Genomic DNA, 20275 nt, shown 5'->3' on the forward strand with positions numbered 1-20275 from the left:
GGAAAATCTTTATATCTCCTTTATTTCTGAAGGACAACTTTCCTGGGTAAAGTATTCTTGGCTGGCAGGTTTTGTTTTGTTTTGTTTTGTTTTTTCCTTTCAGCACTTTGAACATATATCATCCCATTTTCTCCTGGCCTGCAAGGTTTCTGCTAAGAAATATGCTCATAGCATCATGGGGGGTGCCTTGTAAGTGACAAGCTTCTTTTTTCTTGTTGCTTTGAAGATTCTTTGATTTTTAAACAGATTTATTGTAATGCCTTGGAGAAGATCTCTTTGAGGATTTGAAATTGTTTGGAGACCTATGAATATCATGGATATCCAAAGATTTGGATATCCAAATCTTTCGATATCATGGATATCCAAAGATTTGGATATCCAAATCTTTCCCCAGATTTAGAAAGTTCTCAGCCACTATCACCTTAAATAAGCTTTCTGCCCCTTTCTCCTTCTCTTCTTTGGTACTCTAATAATGTGTAGATTAATTCTTTAAATGGTGTCCTAGAAGTCCCACAGTATTTCTTCATTCTTTTTCAATTTATCTGTCTTTGAGTTCACTGATTCTCCTGCTTGGTCCATTCTGATATTGAAGCTCTCTATTGAATTCTTCAGTGTTTGTATCCTTCAGCTCCAAAATTTATTTGGTTACTTTTTATGTTTTCTATCTTTCTGTTGAACTTTTCATTTTGTTCTTATATTATTTACCTGATTTTATTGAATTGTTTTTCTGTTTGAGCTATAAGCTCTCTGAGCATCTTTAGAACAATTATTTTGAATTATTTATCAGGCAATTGGTGTATTTCCATTTCTTTAAGGGTCACTGAAAGTTTACTGTGTTCCTTTGGTGGTATCATGTTTCCTTGATTTTCATGATTCCTGTACTCTTGAATAGTTGTCTGTGCATGTGAAGAGCAGTCACTTCTTCCAGACTGTACTGACTGACTTAGATAGAGGAAAGACCTTCACCAATGGGTGGGGGCATGCCAGAGAATGCTGTGACTCTGGGCCTAGCGGTGTAGGGTGCTAAGTACATGTGGCAGCTCTGGGCCCAAGAGTGTATATATCACTGGTTTAGGCCACATAGGTCCACAACATCACCATGTGATCCTTGTGGAGAGCTGCAGAGGGTCCACAGTGTCTGCAATGGTTGTTGGGGTCCTCAGTGGCTCTTCCAAGTCCAGCAGCTAGGAATGTGGGCAGACAGCAGTGGTGGCCAGAGCTGGTAGTATGTATTACCCTCAGCTGCCGATACCTGCAAAATGTCAGGGGAAAGCTGCAGACACAGAGGTAATTGTAAGGGAGCAGGAGAAGAGGCTGATGCCAATTGCACATGCACTAGCAACTGCAGGGGCCCTGGTTATTGGCATGCATTTGTGCAGCTGTAGAGGCAGTGGAGACTGGGACAGGAGTTGGGTTGGCAATATGCAGGTGCATAGCTGCAGGGGCTAGCTTTGGGTGAGTCCATTGATGCAGGCCATTGACAAGTGTCAAGGGCAAATATGGACCCATAAGCAGCTGTGGGGGCCTTGGCTGCTGGCATACACTCCTGTGTTTACAGGAGTTCACCATGGGAACATGCACGCCAATGGAGGCCAGTGACAGAAGTCAGGCTAGCAGTGTGCAGGTATACAGCTGCAGGGGCTAGGCATTAACATATGCACAGCCATGGGGGTCAGCCATGGGAGTCTAGGCTGGTATGTACATGTGCATAGCCACAGAGCAGGGGCTGGCTGCTGCATATTTCATGGGGAGAGAGCAGGAGGTGCTCAGGGGGCTGGAATCTGTGAATGCAAATACTTGTGGGGTGAAAAACTTGGTGAAAAAATATGCAGGGGTTCTGTGGCAGCTTCGCTGGCCACTGGTTTCTTCAAAGGTGGAAGATGCTGGGGTCCTCTGTGAACAGTCTGCTGGGGTCCATGACAAGGTCCTCAGTGATGAAAGCTGCAGGGGTTTGTAGCATCTATAAGGGTAGTTGAAGTCCTCGGCAGTGAAGGCTGCTGGGATCCTATGCAGAGCAGGCCAGTGGGAACCATGATCACTCTTGCTGCATGGCTGATATAGGTAGCCCCTGCCCTTTTCCTTGTTCCTACCTATCTCTAGTTGTCTCAGCTTTGCCAGTCTCTGGGTGGGGTAAAACTGAAGTGGTTCCTCTTATACAGTGGCCTGAAGGGCTGGGTAAGCTGGTTACTCCTCCTCCTCTCCTTTTTCCTAGAGAGGGGAACTCTTTTAAGCCAGGAGTTCTTTCTTGGTGCTGAGCAGTGCCATCCTGGGGCATGGAATGATGCAGCAAAATAAAACTGTTCTTCCTACCCTTTTTTATAGTTATTCTGAGGTTTTGCTCTACTGTCTTACTGAGGCTTCTTAAGTGATAGCTTTCCTCTGAGCTCTCCCAGAGCTATTTTCCATTTGTGCCTAATTGTTGATCTTCATGGGGGACAGAGGATGGAAAACTCCTATTCCACCATCTTGGTGATATCATCACCCTGGAAAATTTTTAATAAGATTTCTTCAGTAATTTTCTTTCTTTTTCTCTGTTCTGTCCTCTGAAACTCCATTATCTGGATATTGGACCTCTTGGATCAAACCTCTAACATTTCTCTCCTATTGATAGTTTTTTGTTGCTGTCACCCTATTTTCTAATCTTTGTATCAAGTTTATCCCTGTTATCTCATTTGTAATTTTCTAGAGCTCCTTTGATTGCTTCTTAGATTGCTCCACTCTGTCTCCTTGTTGTTTCCTCATTTCTCTTTGCAGACAGCAACCATCATTTTCTTCTATTGACTGTCTGTTTCTTCCAAGTTCCTTTCACATGTATTTGTTCTGGTCTCTAACTTTTATGGGAGGTTTCCTCCAATGTTTATTGATGCTTGGCTGTTTGGAAGTGCTGTGTAGGATCTACTGAACACTGGGTTTCACTGTATGGAGGTCGGGGAAAAGGAGTGGTCATCTCATCCAACAGCTTTAAATACCACATATACTTTGATGACTTTAAAATTGTTATATCTGAACTTCACTTCTGAGGTCCAGACTTCCAACATCTCAGTTTGGCAGTTTAAAAGGCATCTCAAACTTGAAAGGAAAAACCAGACCAATATATTGATCCCCACTGCTGTATTCCCAAACCTGCTTCTCCCAAAATGTTTCCTATTCTACTTTTACAAGGTCAAAATTGGGAAGATCAAAACATAGGAGTCAGTCTTCTTTGTACACACATACCAAATCATATGTACACACATACCAAATCAATCTATCAACAACTCCGAATGGATTTATCTCCAACACACATTCATAATCCAACAATTTCTTACTACTTCCTTTGCTCCGACTCTAGCCCAAATATTGAAAATTAAAATCTTTTTGCTTTAATGACTGCTCCCTGCTTCCATTCTTGCCCTACTCCAGTCCTTCTGCGCACATCAGCTGGAGGGATCCTTTTAAAATGTAAGACAGATCATGTGATTCCCCTGCTCAAATACCTTCATAGGCTTTAAATAAAATGCAAAATCCTCACCAAAAATAGAATCCTCTAAGCCACCATTGTGAGGGAGGTTCTTAGCCTCAACCTCTCAATCATCCTTCACTTTCCACATCTAATTAATCATCAAATTGATTTTTATTTACTAACATCTACATTCTCTACTGCATTTCTTCTTCATTCTTATTGCTGTCTAGCCATTATTTATTGCCCGAACCACTTCTGTGGTCTCCTTCCTCCCTGATTCCAGTCTTCTGCATTTTACATTTTCTATAGACAGAGACAGCATTTAAAACCCATATCCGGGGGCACTTGGGTGGCTCTGTCAGTTATGTATCTGACTCTGATTTTAGCTCAGGTCATGATCTCAGGGTTGTGAGATTGAGCCCCAAATTGGGCTCCATGTTGGACATGGAACCTGCTTGAGATTCTCTCTCTCTCTCTCCCTCTCTTAAAAAAAATAAACACACCCATATCCATATCCAATCATGTTACTCCCATGGTTACATCAGACTGTTGGAGGGAGTGCAATTTGGGGCTTACAAAACTCTTCATGATCTGACCCTTGCCTCCTTCTGCACCTTACTATCCCAATCACTAATGCATACTTACATGCCAAAGTTACCAAATATCTTATAGTTTCCTGGAACTACCACTTCCTATGCTGTTGTGCCATTTTGGAATGTCTCTCCTTGTTTGTCCTCTGGGTGAACCCCCGGCCACCCCTCAAGGCTTACCTTGAGTATTATTGCCACTGGAAGCTTTCATTGATTTTTTTCCAGCCCCAAGTAATCAGTCACTCCCTCTAACAACATCAGTGTATATGCAGCACATATACTGCAATTGTTTGCTTGTGGTCTCTTTGATCCCACTAGAATGGTTTCTAAACATGGGGGCCATGTATAGACTTCATGGACAATCATCAGAGGGAACTGTCAATTCCCTAAAATGGAGTGTAAAACTTTGTATGCAAAACCATACTTGCGCTGTCCTAGGAAGAAATTCTATCTGGTCTTCATGACCCAGAAAGGTTTAAGATCCAATACTCCAGATGGTGATATTCTTGAGGGAAGGGATAAGTCTTGTTCATCTTTAATCTCTACATGCCATGCTTATCGCATAGTTAGGGTAACTATACACAAATGCTTTTGTACACTAGCAAATATACATAAGCAATTGATATGTTACTTGTATATTATTTAGGCATATTTCCAAAGATCCTCGACCAGGCAACATACTTCATATCTTTGAAGTTCCCTATCAAAATTACATTTTTCTTAAAGAAAAACTTATAATTCTTTCTAAAACCTGTAATTCTCACCAAAAAATAATTCTCAAATACATAACTCCTCAAAGTTTTACCCAGTCCCTTTGTCTAAGCTTAATAGTCACCCGAGGTTTCTGATGTTTGTTTGTTTTACCTCAAAATTTTTTACCTTTCTTTTAGTTTCTTCTCATTCAGGCTGTAAAATGTAATCTTGGTCATTAATTAACTCAAAACACTTTAATAACAGCACTGGGTGTTATATGAAAACAATGAATCATGGAACATTACATCAAAAACTAATGATGTACTGTATGGTGACTAACATAACATAATAAAATTAAATTAAATTAAAAAAATAACTGCCAATAGACAGCTAAGGATGCATCAGGTCTCTTAGAAATACTGGTACATTACTTCCAGGTTTAATCATTACATTAACCAATAAATTGGCTCTTTACAGCTTCAACTACCTTCCTTTTTAAGAGGTGGGGAGAGACAGAATTTTGGTAACTGCTGCAGGCTGAAGGAGCTCCATTCACCACAAAAAAACAATAGATAAATGACCCCTAGATATTACGGTACAGCTTTACACAGTAATTCCATTTAGAAAGCAAAGGAGGTATGTAGCGTCAAAATAAGGAAGACCCCTTACATACAATGGGACAAAGACAAAGGAACAACTTTAGCAATATTGTTTCATAATGTAACTAGGGAAAATAAAGGAGAAAAAATGAGGTGTGCAGGAACAAACTTACCCTGTGTTATATTTCTTACCATTTTATAGAGATCTGAGACACTAATCTGGTCTGAATCCACTACTTCAAAGTCCTTTCGGGGCACCAAGTCCAGGCCCAAGTGCCTAGTAAACAGAAAGAACACACTCAGCATGCCATGTCCTCAGATTACTCATCTCTCTTTATGTGCCCAGAAGCTCATAACTGCCATGACCTTGCGGACAGAGCTTGAGACACTACCCCAGCAGGGACATGCTTTTATCCAGTAACATGTAATTATGCTCACCTTAAGGTAAATAAATGAGGCTGGGGATTTTAAGACTGACAATTTTAATCACCAAGCAGTTCCCCCTTGTGATGGTAAAAAGAACTCATTCAGTATCATGTCTATAAGAGACTGCTTGAGTTCATTAAGGATGTATTTTCTATAGATTATTAGTAAGTCATGTTTTATTTTTCTCTTCCTCCCAATCCTACAAGTATGCTCAAGGCTCAGTCATGCATTACTTTCATTAGGATGAAAAAATTATTCAGGGTCCAAGTAGATTTGTAATTCAAACATAAAAAATCACCCTCCAAAAGATACTGAACTAAAAAAAATGTATGTTTTAATTGAGTTTTTAATCTCATTTTCAATTTAATTAATACCAGCATTGGTTATAGTAAAGACCTTACCACACATTAGCCAATGTCTTTTTTTTTTCAGTTCACCCATGTGTGTTTATTTGTTTTTGTTTTTTTTTTTAAGATTTTATTATTTATTTATTTGACAGAGAGAGACACAGCAAGAGAGGGAACACAAGCAGGGGGAGTGGGAGAGGGAGAAGCAGGCTTCCCGCTGAGCAGGGAGCCCAATGCGGGGCTCGATCCCAGAACCCTGGGATCATGACCTGAGCCAAAGCCAGACGCTTAACAACTGAGCCACCCAGGCACCCCCATGTATGTTTATCTGTATAGCCAGCACACATGGTTATTATTCCTGATACATTTTAAATTCTTTGTTTTCTTCTCTCACAGGTGTGATCAAGGCTTTTACTTCTAAAAAGAAATCTTAGATGCTCTGTCCTTCCTTAAATTCACAGACAAAAGGAAGCTAATAACATTCTTATTCTAACTGGAAATGTTCATTTGTGTAAAACATCAAAAGTTCTAAAATTGTCGATTTTTGACTCTCCGATGATTAGCCAATATGTTAAGAAACTTTATATGAAAGTTTAATCAAGGAGTACTACTCCTAAAAATACTCCAGGTATTTGGAAGATCTGATATAACTTTAGGAGGGAAGAATAAGAGATGGTGATTAATGATTGATTAAATACGGCAGGCAGTATGAGGCAGTGTAAATAACTTCAGACAGCCAGAACTCTTGCATTCAAATATGGCACATAATTTATGTTCAGTAAATGTTAGCTCTTTTCTCACTCTCTAAACCTGGAGTCAAATGGAGTTAGAGGTTGTGGACTCTGAAATTGCTTTCAACAGTATGTGTGTGTGTTCGTGTATGAATTTTTTCTGAGGAGAGGGTCTATAACTCTCATCAGGGCTTCAGAGCTGCTCTGTGACCACCCTATACTCCAACACAAGGGTTACAAATTACTGTATCTGGCAAAAGTATTCCATAGACAATGAAAGGAGAAGTATGTATTTTTTTCTCTTCAGCTAGACTATGAACCATTGTTAGAAAATACTAGCAAAACTAATTCTGTAGGCTCTTTCTGTGCATAAAACTGCCACTTATTTAAAATAAAACCATGTGAGGGGCGCCTGGGTGGCTCAGTCATCAATCGGCTCAGGTCATGGTCCCAGGGTCCTGGGATTGGGCCCCGCGTCAGGCTCCCTGCTCAGTGGGAAGCCTGCTTCTCCCTCTCTCCCTGCTTGTGTTCCCTCTCTCGCTGTTTCTGTCAAAAAATAAATAAAATCTAAAAAAAACCCCAAAAAACAAAAACCATGTGAAAAAATAAATTTAAAAAGCCTGCTTCTCTCTCTCCCACTCCCCCTGCTTGTGTTCCCTCTCTCGCTGTGTCTCTCTCTGTCAAATAAATAAATAAAATCTTTAAAAAAAAAAAAAACCATGTGTACATCCAAAATGCATTTGTTTTATTTATAATTTATAACCTATTTATAGGAAGAGATATGAAAAGGTTAAAGAAGTTGCAATAAGATTGCTAAAACAAAAATAGAAAATCAAACATATATGAAAAAGGTAGAAGCAAACATACTAATCGCATAGGTTAATATGATAACCACGATTAAGAATCAAAATTCAGATTGGTACTTTTTAGCAGGCAAGAAAAAAGGAAAAACCTGTTTTTCTACTAAAAGATAAAAACTCAAGTTCTTCTATTATATAACTTATATCATCCTTTAATACAAAAACATGAATTTTTATAGGATGTCTGGGTGGCTCATTGGTCAAGCGTCCAACTTTTGATTTTGGCTCAGGTCATGATCTGAGGGTTGTGAGATCTAGGCCCATGTTGGGCTCTGTGCTGGGCATTGAGCCTACTTAGGATTCTCTCTCCCTCTCCCTCTGCCCCTCTCCCCCATGCTTGTGCTCCACTTTCTCTAAAAGAGGGGGAGAGAAAGAGAGAGAGAAACATTACTTTTTAAAGAAGAAATAACTTTTGGAAATAGGTGCAAAAAAAAAATCCTCAGTTTTGCATGATGAAATCAGTAATACACTATTGGCCTTAACTATGATAGTTTACAGTTTAATGGCAAAACCATGCTATTGAATCTGATTATTGAAGTTAATGTACTTAAGTTAATAAGAGATTTAATTTTTATACCACTGGGATCCTGTCTTCTTATATCAAAAAATACTGCATTTAGTCACTTCATATTAGTTATTCTTAATTTCTCTGATATAATGTCCGGTCTCTGGCTTCCAGCACTTCCTGCATGTAAAGGCAGCAGCATCACAGAAAGCAAGAGAAAGATGAACACATCCTTTCTACCTCTCTTGTCATAAAAAACAATTTACATCATAAAGATAATTTTGCAGGTATGACCTCAAAGTATTTAAATACTTCTATATGCATGTAGAAAAATAGTGGGAAGATCAAAAAATGACTTTAGTATTTATATTAGGGAAACTGAATCATACATTTGATCACTAAAAAACATTTTCCAATTTTCTATAGTGAGCTATTGAAACTTTCTAAAATACAACAATGAAGAATCAAATTTCATAAATATTCTTTAACCATTAGTTCTCATAAAATATATAACAGTTTAACTATTACAATTAAGTAACAAAAAGGACTGTGTGAATATTCCAATCAAAACAGGTATTTTCAAAACAACAGCAGTAGAAAAAAATCTCAGTGGACCTAAGTCAATAGGGCTGGGATTGAGTGCATGTGTTTTGTGGTTGTGCACCATACACAGCGATGGGCTGTCTAGACTGACATTTATGCAAACTCTGTCTTAGCACTGTGACACCCTTAGCTTGCTTGTCCATTCATCTACCCATGCATACACCCATCCACTCACCCCACAGGTACTCTCTGAGGACCTATCATTTCCCACCAGTGGTCCTGGATACAGGGAATACAGCAATTTTGAGTCAAGCAAATGTTCATATTCATCTGGGAGCAGTGTTTTCTGTCTCCTAGAAGTCAGTAGAGCACAGTACCTTTTAGTTTCTTGATGTCATTATCTTAGGAAATAAGAAAATTATTAATGGGTGATCTGATAAAATGAAGACTGAGTTCCTTCTACTGAGATAGTCTTCAAAGGAGGAAGAGTAGTTTTCAAAAGCTAACTTGGAGTACTGGCCTCACTGGAAAAAGGCAGAGATGCTGTATAGTGAGAAGCCACACACATTCTCTACAAATTTCATTCTGGAAAAGAGGTTTCTGGCTATTTCTCCCTGTGGTTTACTCTAAGAACAGTGAACAGCAAGTGCAGAGAGTGGTTAATTTAGTCTTTTCTCTGTCTTCCCAGCACAGGGAGGCAGGGCAGCAGAGTACTGAGGAGCATGGGCTCTCGTGTCAAACTGCCTGATTTGCACTTTGGCTCTTCCCCCAGGCCACACTGTCCTATCTACTATCACAGGCTGTTGGAAAGCATTTAGCACACTGTCTGGAATTGTAAACTACTACTGCTGTTATAATTATCATAATTATGTGTTACATCATTAGCCAAAATACAGCCTAAAGTACAAGGACTGGGATCAAAGAGATACAGTGTCTGAAAAAGAGACTCTTGAACAGATGAACACAAGCAGGAGGTATACATCTATGCATATCTATATACAGATGTAGTATAGAGCTGCGTTTTCAAAAATGGCCTTACTAATTGTTTAGGTGAACAGTCTTCACAAAAACATTTACTGTTGTCTCACCACCTGCCACTGATGACTCACTCATTCACTCCAATAATTCAATAAATATTTATTAACACCGACTCTGTGCTAGGTTCATGCTGAACTTAGGGACACAGCAGTGTATAAGAGATACTCCTGGTCCTACATTCTTTCATGTGCACCTCTTTAAAGGCCCTGAATCTCTATATCAAATTCTTTGAATTTTACATTTCTTTAGAATGTTCTATACTCTATTCTATTTTCCATTGTATTTTTTCTTCTGTCGTTCCTCATCTGAACCACAGAACATAGAAAATAATGTGAAGTCAATTAATTATAAACAATGGGTATTTTAAGTTATCAGGACTCAGTTTTCCCCCCAAATTGGTTGAGAAAGGCTAGAGATATTAAGATTTCCTGTATGCACCAAATGAATCATTGAACACTACATCAAAAACTAATAAAACTATATGTTGGGTAATTGAATTTAAACAAACAAAAAAAGATTTCCTGTATGTACTGGCTTTTTCTAATACTTACTGTAAAAAGAGCACATAGATAATAACTACACTAATGAAAGCATAGTTTATTTATACTTATATAATAATATAATAAGACATAAATAATAATAGCTACCCTTTACCAAACATTTACTTGGGATAGGCATTTTATATATATTATCTTTAAGCAATATGGGAAGTAGATAGTATTAGGTCCATTTTATAACTGAGGAAACTGAAGTCCAGAGAGGTTAACGAAGTGGACTATGAAGGGGGCAGAGGTGGGCTTGTCTCAAACTATGTCTGTCTTACTCTGAGCCTATGGTATTTCCACCATACCTGCTATCTTTCTACTAAGAACCACTGAAGTTAAATACTAATAAGTGACTGTAATCAATTCAGTCATAATAGTTTGAGGGATGATTTTGTGCAAATATATCAATCCAGAAGGAAACAAATACAGATAGGTGAATGAGGGGCCACCAGTCATAAGAACAAACCTATTTCATTAGGTAGATTCACACTCACATAGTGCCTGCCAAGTGCAGACATTGTGCTAAGTGCAAGGTATGATGATGAGCAAAACAGATGCACAAAGAGTGAGTAAGATAAAGAAATTTAGTCATCTGAACATAAGTTCATGGAAGGATTTTTGACACATGCACACTTTAAACATTGTTATCTCAGACTTCTTGGATATAGCAAGGTACTAACTGATGGGCACAACACCCTGTATCAGAATAACTCTAAGAAGAAGTTGTTGGAAACTTCTGCTAATTTCAGGTGTCCCGAAGCTGGAAAATATCACCACATCCTTAAAGGGAAAGTACTGAACCATAAACCCTTCTGAATCCTAGCTAAAAATCTACTCAGAGGAAATTTGTTGGTGTGAAGGAAGGGGTGGCAGTATTTTCTGCATACTACAGCCCAAACTTCTGCTTGTGCTGCTTCCTCTAAAACCAATTCCCTTGGTGAAGGATATAAACTGGGGGAACAAAGGGACATGGGTGAGTTAGGATATATGAAAATCTGAGGGAGAAGGTATAAAACAAAGGGGGAGTAGAGAGACTATGATAGAGGGAGAGAAAGACAATATAAGAACTAGAAATTATATATTTATTGGTGATTTGTCTTAAATGTAGAGACTTCAGTATAAAAATATATGCATTATTTCATTTGATAATCTACAGAAACATCATTCTAATTCAACAAAAGCTTGTAAAATGCTTACACCATATTCAAATCTGTACTTTCCTCCTAAAGAAGAAGTACAAAAATCGTATAAATTATTCTATGAATAAAGCATTTCTTACTTAGGTATTTTTCTAAGGCAAAGATCAATTAACCTGTGGGTCCTGGGTTAACAGGAGTTTGACTTAGGTATGCTATAGTAGCGATGGGATTAGAATGAGAAGAAACTTTTAGCAACATTTTTATGGAAGGTGTGGAAAATATTAACACATTGAAATTATATTGCTAGACAAATTGTTTTAAAATTCCATTGGAGAGGATGTAATTAACTGACTTTTTCTTTGAATAGGAGACTTATGCAGAGATAATGGCTAGTTCAGTTGAGCACAACTTTATTTTATGCCTTTCTTGTATTTCAGTTTCTAAAAATGTAAGAACACAACATTTTAAGTGCCAATTTTTAAATGATATAATTTTAGTAATTTTTACTTATGGAGTATACACATATGCAAACAGGCCAACAAGTATAAGCCATATAAATTTAGTTCTGGGATCTTCAATTCTTTTTGCCAAATAAATATTCTTTTTTTTTTTTAATTTTTTAAATTTTTTTAAAATTTTTTTAAAGATTTTATTTATTTTTATTTGAGAGAGAGCGAATGAGAGAGAGGGAGTACATGAGAGGGGGGAGGGTCAGAGGGAGAAGCAGACTCCCCACCGAGCAGGGAGCCCGATGCGGGACTCGATCCAGGGACTCCAGGATCATGACCTGAGCTGAAGGCAGTCGCTTAACCAACTGAGCCAGCCAGGCGCCCCTAAATAAAAATTCTTAATCTCAGGAAACAAAATAAAAATTGTTGTTATGTAGATGTGGAGAGCTCTGCATTTAATTTAAACTCTAAATAAAAGAGTATAATACCAGTTTACTTTCTATCCTTGAAAGTTCTAAATCAATGTTAAATCAGATATATACTATGGGACATACAGTGTTCACACTAGGAGATTAGAACAAAGATCAAATAACCCATGGACTAGAAATACTGGCAATAATTTGCTTGGTTTTAAGACTCACACTTAAATATCACACTTAAAATAATCAGAGAGATGGTAAGGTCCTGCATAAACTATATGGGCTTTGGGATCAGTTCTGGGTATAAAAACCAGTACTACCACTCACTATGCAACACTGGAAAAAGTACTTTGGAGTCTCAGTATCCTCATCAGGTAAAACAGAGCTCTTGTCTTGGAAGAGCATAATAGCATTTCATTATAACAATACATATGTTAGGGGCACCTGGGTGGCTCAGTGTGTTAAGCATCTGACTTCTGGCTTCAGCTCAGGTCATGATCACATGGGTTGTGGGAGCCCCCGCATCATACTCTGTGGGGAATCTGCTTGAGGCTTCTCTCCCCCTGCCCCAATTTGCACATGCACTCCTTCTCTCTCTCTCTAATAAATAAATCTTTAAAAAATGCATATGTTAGACCATGCACTTCCCACAGTGATATAAGTAGATGTACTCAATAATTAATAACTGTTATTAATAACTTCTGAAATAGATCTTGACAAGGCAGAGCTAGGATCTCTGTGTAAGGGCTTATTACACAGTGGGGGGAGGAGCAAGATGGCGAAGGAGTAGGAGACCTAAATTTCGTCTGGTCCCAGGAATTCAGCTGCATGGGGATCAAACCATTCTGAACACCAACGAACTCAACAGGAGATCGAAGAAAAGAATACCAGCAACTCTCTGAACAGAAAGGTGACCACTATTTGAAAGGTAGGACGTGCGGAAAAGTGAATCTGAGGCGATATTCGAGAAGACAGACGGCAGGGGAGGGGACCTCCGTCAACCGCTACTGGCAAGTGATAGAGCAGTGGAGCAGAAAATCGGAACTTTTATTTATTTATTTTTTTTAATTTTATTATGTTATGTTAGTCACCATACAATACATCATTAGTTTTTGATGTAGTGATCCATGATCCATTGTTTTCGTATAACACCCAGTGCTCCATGCAGTATGTGCCTTCCTTAATACCCATCAGCAGGCTAACCCATCACCCCTCCCCTCTAAAACCCAGTTTGTTTCTCAGGTCCATAGTGTCTCATGGTTCATCTCTCCCTCCAATTCCCCCCGCCCATTTTTCCCTACCTTCTCCTAATGTCCTCCATGTTATTCCTTATGTTCCACAAATAAGTGAAACCATATGATAATTGACTTTCTCTGCTTGACTTATTTCACTTAGCATCATCTCCTCCAGTCCCATCCATGTTGATGTAAAAGCTGGGTATTCACCTTTTCTGATGATTGAATAATATTCCGTTGTATATATGGACCACATCTTCTTTATCCATTCATCTGTTGAACGGCATCTCGGCTCTTTCCACAGCTGAGCTATTGCAGACATTGCTGCTATGAACATTGGGGTGCATATGGCCCTTCTTTTCACTACATCTGTGTCTTTAGGGTAAATACCCAGTAATGCAATTGCTGGGTCATAGGGTAGCTCTATTTTTAAATTTTTGAGGCATCTCCACACTGTTTTCCAAAGTGGCTGTACCAACTTGCATTCCCACCAACAGTGTAAGAGGGTTCCCCTTTCTCCACAACCTCTCCAACATTTGTTGTTTCTTTCCCTGTCCATTTTGGCCATTCTAACTGGTGTAAGGTGGTATCTCAGTGTGGTTTTGATTTGGATTTCCCTGATGGCTAATGATGATGAACATTTTTTCATGTGTCTCTTAGCCATTTGTATGTCTTCTTCAGAGAAGTGTCTTTTCATATTTTCTGCCCATTTTTTGACTTGATTATTTGGTTTTTTGGGTGTTGAGTTTGAGAAGTTCTTTATAGATCTTGGATACCAGCCCTTTATCTGTAGTGTCATTTGCAAATATCTTCTCCCATTCTGTATATTGTCTCTTTGTTTTGTCGTCTGCAAAAAGAGAGAGTTTGACTTCTTCTTTGCCAATTTGAATACCTTTTATTTCTTTTTGTTGTCTGATTGCTGTTGCTAGGACTTCTAGTACTATGTTGAACAACAGTGGTGAGAGTGGGCACCCTTGACGTGTTCCTGATCTTGAGGGAAAGGCTCTCACTGTTTCCCCATTGAGGATGATATTTGCTGTGGGTTTTTCATAGATGGATTTTATGAACTTGAGGAATGTTCCCTCTATCCCTATACTCTAGAGAGTTTTAATCAGGAAAGGATGTTGTATTTTCTCAAATGCTTTTTCTGCATCAATTCAGAGGACCATATGGTTCTTCTCCTTCCTCTTATTAACGTGTTCTATCACATGGATTGATTTGCGAATGTTGAAGCACTCTTGCATCCAGGGGATAAATCCCACTTGGTCGTGGTGGATGATCCTTTTAAAATCATATTAGCTAGGATTTTGTTGAGGGTTTTGGAATCCATATTCACCAGGGATATCGGTCTGAAATTCTCCTTTTTGATGGGGTCTTTGCCTGGTTTGGGGATTAAGGTAATGCTGGCCTCATAGAATGAGTTTGGAAGTTTTCCTTCTGTTTCTATTTTTTGAAACAGCTTCAGTAGAATAGGTATTATTTTTTCTTTGAATGTTTAAAGGTAGAATTCCCCAGGGAATCCATCAGGCCCTGGATTCTTGGTTTTGGGGAGGTTTTTGATCACTGCTTCAATCTTGTTATGGGTTATTGGCCTATTCAGGTTGTCAGTTTCTTCCTGTTTCAGTCTTGGCAGCTTATAGGTTTCCAGAAAGGCCTCCATTTCATCCAGATTACTCAGTTTATTGGCATATACTTGTTGATAGTAATTTCTAATAATTGTTTCTATTTCCTTAGTGTTAGTCGTGATCTCTCCCCTTTCATTCATAATTTTATTAATTTCAGTCCTTTCTCTTTTCTTTTGGATAAGTCTGGCCAGTGGTTTATTGATCTTATTAATTCTTTCAAGAACCAGCTTCTACTTTTGTTGATCTGATCTACTGTGTTTCTGGTTTCTAATTCATTGATCTCTGCTTTAACTTTAATTATTTCTCTTCTAATGCGTGGCTTAGGCGTAGTTTGTTGCTTTTTCTCTAGTTCTTTAAGGTGTAGAGTTAGTTGGTGAATTCGGGATTTTTCTATTTTTTTGAGTGAGGCTTCGATGGCTATGTATTGCCCCCTTAGGACTGCCTTTGCGGTATCCCATAGGTTTTGGACTGATGTGTTTTCATTCTCATTGATTTCCATCAATTCTTTAAGTTCTTCTTTGATTTCCTGTTTGACCCAAACATTCTTGAGCAGAGTGGTCTTTAGCTTCCAAGTGTGTGAATTTCTGCCAAACTTTTTCTTGTGATTGAGTTCCAGTTTTAGAGCACTGTGGTCTGAGAATATACAGGGAATAATCTCAATCTTTTGGTATTGGTTGAGACCTGATTTGTGACCCAGTATTTGGTCTATTCTGGAGAAAGTTCCATGTGCGCTCGAGAAGAATGAGTATTCTGTTGTTTTAGGATGGAATGTTCTGTAAATATCTATGAGGTCCATCTGGTCCAATGTATCATTCAAAGCTCTTGTTTCCTTGTTGATTTTCTGCTTACATGATCTGTCCATTGCTGAGAGTGGAGTCTTGAGGTCTCCTACAATTAATGTATTGTTATCAATATGACTCTTTATTTTGGTTAACACTTGGCTTATGTAGATGGCTGCTCCCATGTTGGCGGCATAGATATTTACAATTGTTAGATCTTCTTGTTGGATAGACCCTTTAAGAATGATATAGTGTCCTTCTGTGTCTCTTATTACAGACTTTAGTTTAAAATCTAATTTGTCTGATATAAGAATTGCTACCCCAGCTTTCTTTTGAGGTCTGCTGGCATGGAAGATGGATCTCCATCCCTTCACTTTCAGTCTGGATGTATCTTTAGGTTCAAAATGAGTCTCTTGTAGACAGCATATGGATGGGTCCTGTATTTTTATCCAGTCTGCAACCCTGTGCCATTTTATGGGAGCGTTTAGGCCATTCATGTTGAGAGTGATTATTGAAAGATATGAATTAATTGTCATCATGTTGCCTGTGAAGATGTTGTTTTTATAGATTGTCCCTGTAAATGTCTGTTGTAGATCACTCTTGGAGTCTTTCTCCTTTTATAGAACCCCCCTTAATATTTCTTGCAGGGCCGGCTTAGTGGTCACATATTCTTTCAGCTTCTGCCGGTCATGGAAGCTCTGCATCTCTCCATCCATTCTAAATGAAAGCCTTGCCGGATAAAGTATTCTTGGCTGCATGTTCTTCTCATTTAGTGCCCTGAAGACGTTTTGCCAGGCCTTTCTGGCTTGCCAGGTCTCTGTGGATAGGTCTGACATTATTCTGATGTTCCTCCCTCTGTACATAAGGAATCTCTTCCCCTTAACTGCCCTTAAGATGGTTTCCTTGGTTCTAAGATTTGCAAGTTTTACTATTACATCTCGGGGTGTTGGCCTGTTTTCCTTGATCTTGGGACGGGTCCTCTCTGCCTCTAGGACTAGAATGTTTGTTTTATTCCCCAGATTAGGTAAATTCTCAGCTACGATTTGCTCAAATACATCTTCTAGTCCTCTCTCTCTCTCCACTCCCTCCGGGATTCCAACTATTCTGACATTGGAATGCTTCATGGTGTCATTTATTTCTCTGATTCTATTTTCATGGATTCTGAGTTGTTTTTCCCTGGCCTCCTCTTTTCCCTTTTTATCTATTATATTGTCTTCCAGGTCGCTTATTCTCTCTTCTGCCTCAGTTACTCTAGCTGTTAGATTATCTATATTGGATTGCATCTCATTGATAGCATTTTTAAGTTCTGCCAATTCCCCTTTTATTTCTGCCCTTAGAGACTCTATGTTGCCATTAATGGATTTCTACATTCTGGCCATTGTCTTCACAATTGCTAGCCTGAATTCCATCTCTGACATCTTGGTTATATCTGCATCCATTTGTAAATCTGCAGCATAAGTCATATCTCTGATTCTTTTCTGTTTTGGGGGCTCCTCCTCCTAGTCATTCTGTTGATGGGTGTTTGAAGGAATGTATAGAGTCCAAATTATTGATCAGAACCCAAGCAAGATGGACCTGTTTCCTTGGGACCTTAGGGTTGCTGGCCTCTTGTTCTCCCATCCTGTCTTCTGCAGGAGGAGCCTGCCGCGCTGTTACTCAGGCAACCCTGTTTGGGCGGTGTTGCCCTGCGCCCCTGTGGTGGGGGATGGGCTCAGCGGGAATCAGTCTTTGGGGCTTTGTTCTCTGGCGTCTTTCCCTGGTGGCTTTCCGCATCTCTTCCGCGAGTCAGAGCAGAAGAGACCATTTCCAACCCTCTGCCTCAGAGCAGAGAGACCGCAGTCTGTTCTTCAGTGAGCTCTCCAGGCCACACTGTCTCCGTTTCTGTCCGTGCTGCCATAAACTGCAGTGTCTGCGCTGTGCGCCACTCCGCAGTGCTCCCAGTCCTGCCTCCAGGTCAGGGCACGTGTCTGCCCTTTGTGCTTCTAAAACCACCAGCCGCTCCCAGTTCATGCACCCGTGACTCCGCTGCCCATGGTTTCCGTCTGGGGGCCTGCAGTTCACGTGCGTGAGACTCCGTCGCTCTGGGTTTCTGTCCGGGGGGCTGCAGTTTCCATGAGCGCAACCCCGCCACTCTGGTTTTCCACCCCGGGGGCTGCCCTAAAGTCCTTTCCCGACGCTACCAGTCTGCGACTCTGTGCCCGTCCCCAGCGAGCGAGGCTGTCACTCACTGGCGGTGTAGGATCCCCACGTCCAGGCACCCTCCCGCTGCCGTTTATCCTCCGATATCTGCCCACAGAATCACAGCTCTCCGCTTCATACCTCAAAACCAACTGCCTGCGATATTCTGTTTGTAGAGATCCAGATCTTCTTACATCTCAGGCTGGTTTCGTGGGTGCTCAGAGTGGTCTGGTAGATATCCAGCTAAATTCCGGGGACCAGTTGAAAGAGGGTCCCCTACTCCTCCGCCATCTTCCCCCCTCCAGAAAATTGGAACTTTTAGAAGTCGACTCCACTGAGGGACTTCACTCCAGTGGCTAAGCGGGGGTGGAACCCTCACTGGGACAGTGTGTTCTCAGGACCCTTGCGGTCACAGAAAGACCGGGGGTGCCTGAGTGCGGCAGAGCTCCCAGGTATCAGAGCGGGGAAGCCAGCTGCAGAGACAGAGCCGAGGAGTGGGCTCTCAGCTCAGGGTTGCCATAAACCGTGATCTGTGGCATAGTCAGGCCACTGCCCTTCGAGCAGGGACTCAACGAGAGGCAAATCCAGGGAGACTCCCCTTCCTCCCCCAGGAGGAGTGGCACGGGAGTGCACCACAGGGATCTGCTGGGTTTGGAGATTCCACACGGGGTCGGGTGCCAGAGATAGAAATGCTCGGTCACAGGCTGGGAGAGCACGGAGTGCGGCCAGAGACTGGGGAGACGGGAGTGATTGCTTTTCTCTGGGGGCACACCGAGGAGTGGGGCCCCAAGTTCTCGGCTCCTCTGGGTGGAGACTGGGAGGCCGCCATTTTCTTTCCTGTCCTCCAAAGCTATATGGAAAGCTTGCAGGGAACAAAAGCTCCCAAGAGCAAACACAAGCAGATTACTTAGCCCGGCCCCAGCAAGGACTAGGCAATTCCGTCTCCGGCAAAGACATTTGAGAACCACAGCAACAGACCCCTCCCCCAGAAGATCAGCAAAAACAGCCAGCCAAGACCAAGTTTACTAATCAATGAGAACAGCAGAACGCCAGCACTAGGGGAATACAGCACATAGAATTCATGGCTTTTTTCCCCGCGATTCTTTAGTCTTTCAAAGTTTGTTTTTAAAATTTTTTTCTTTTTCTTTTTCCCTATTTCAACCAACATCTTATCAATCCCTTTTTTTATTTTTCATTTTTAGAGTCATGTTCTATCCCTTCATAGTAGTTAACCTTATTTTTGGTATATATATATATAAGTTGTTCTCTCTTTAAAATTTGGGGATACAGTTTCTTCTAACAGACCAAAATATACCCTAATTCTCTAGTGTATGGCTTTATTCTAGTCTCCTGCCTGATCACATTCTCTCTCCTTTTTTTAATTCCTCTTCTTTCTTTTTTCAACCAACTTCTTATCTTATCAATTCGTTGTATAATATCTTTTATAATTTTCATCTGTACAGTCATATTCCATCCCTTCATTGTATTTACCCTTATTTTTGTACATATATAGTTTTTCTTTCTTTAAAAGTTTGGGAGGCACTTTCTTCTAAAAGACCAAAATATGCCCCAAAACTAGTGTGTGGCACTGATCTATGCACCAGCCTGATCATATTTGATATTCTTTTTTTTTTAATCTTTTTCTTTTTTCTTTCTTTCCCTTTCTTTTCCCCCAGTTTCAGGTCTCTTCTGAATTGTGTAGTGTATATTTTTCTGGGGTCATTGTTACCCTGTTAGCATTTTGTTCTCTCATTCATCTATTGTCCTCTGGACAAAATGACAAGATGGAAAAAATCACTTAAAAAAAAAGAACAAGAGGCAGTACAAACTGCCAGGGACCTAATCAATACAGACATTAGTAAGATGTCAGAAATAAAGTTCAGAATGACGATTTTAAAGATATTAGCTGGGCTTGAAAAAAGCATGGAAGATATTAGAGAAACCCTTCTTAGAGAAATAAAAGAACTAAAATATAATCAAGTCAAAATCAAAACGGCTATTAATGAGGTGCAATAAAAAATGGAGGCTCTAACTGCTAAGATAAATGAGGCAGAAGAGAGAAATAGTGATATAGAAGACCAAATGATGGAAAATAAAGAAGCTGAGAAAAAGAGAGATGAACAACTACTGGA

General features: G+C 39.9%; 1 protein-coding gene across 1 annotated transcript in view; it reads right to left on the reverse strand.

The window, feature by feature from the left end:
• The window catches only part of DOCK3 (dedicator of cytokinesis 3), a 568243-nt gene that overhangs the window by 184997 nt on the left and 362971 nt on the right, over positions 1 to 20275 (reverse strand). Inside the window, exon 7 of the mRNA XM_064595595.1 lies at positions 5517 to 5601. Within this exon, the coding sequence (XP_064451665.1) occupies positions 5517 to 5601 (85 nt within the window). The remainder of the gene's footprint in view (positions 1 to 5516; positions 5602 to 20275) is intronic.

Source organism: Mirounga angustirostris, unplaced genomic scaffold, assembly GCF_029215605.1.
Source record: "Mirounga angustirostris isolate CCGP_5_RB_7025 unplaced genomic scaffold, mMirAng1.0.hap1 SCAF_1, whole genome shotgun sequence".
Lineage (NCBI taxonomy): Eukaryota > Metazoa > Chordata > Mammalia > Carnivora > Phocidae > Mirounga > Mirounga angustirostris.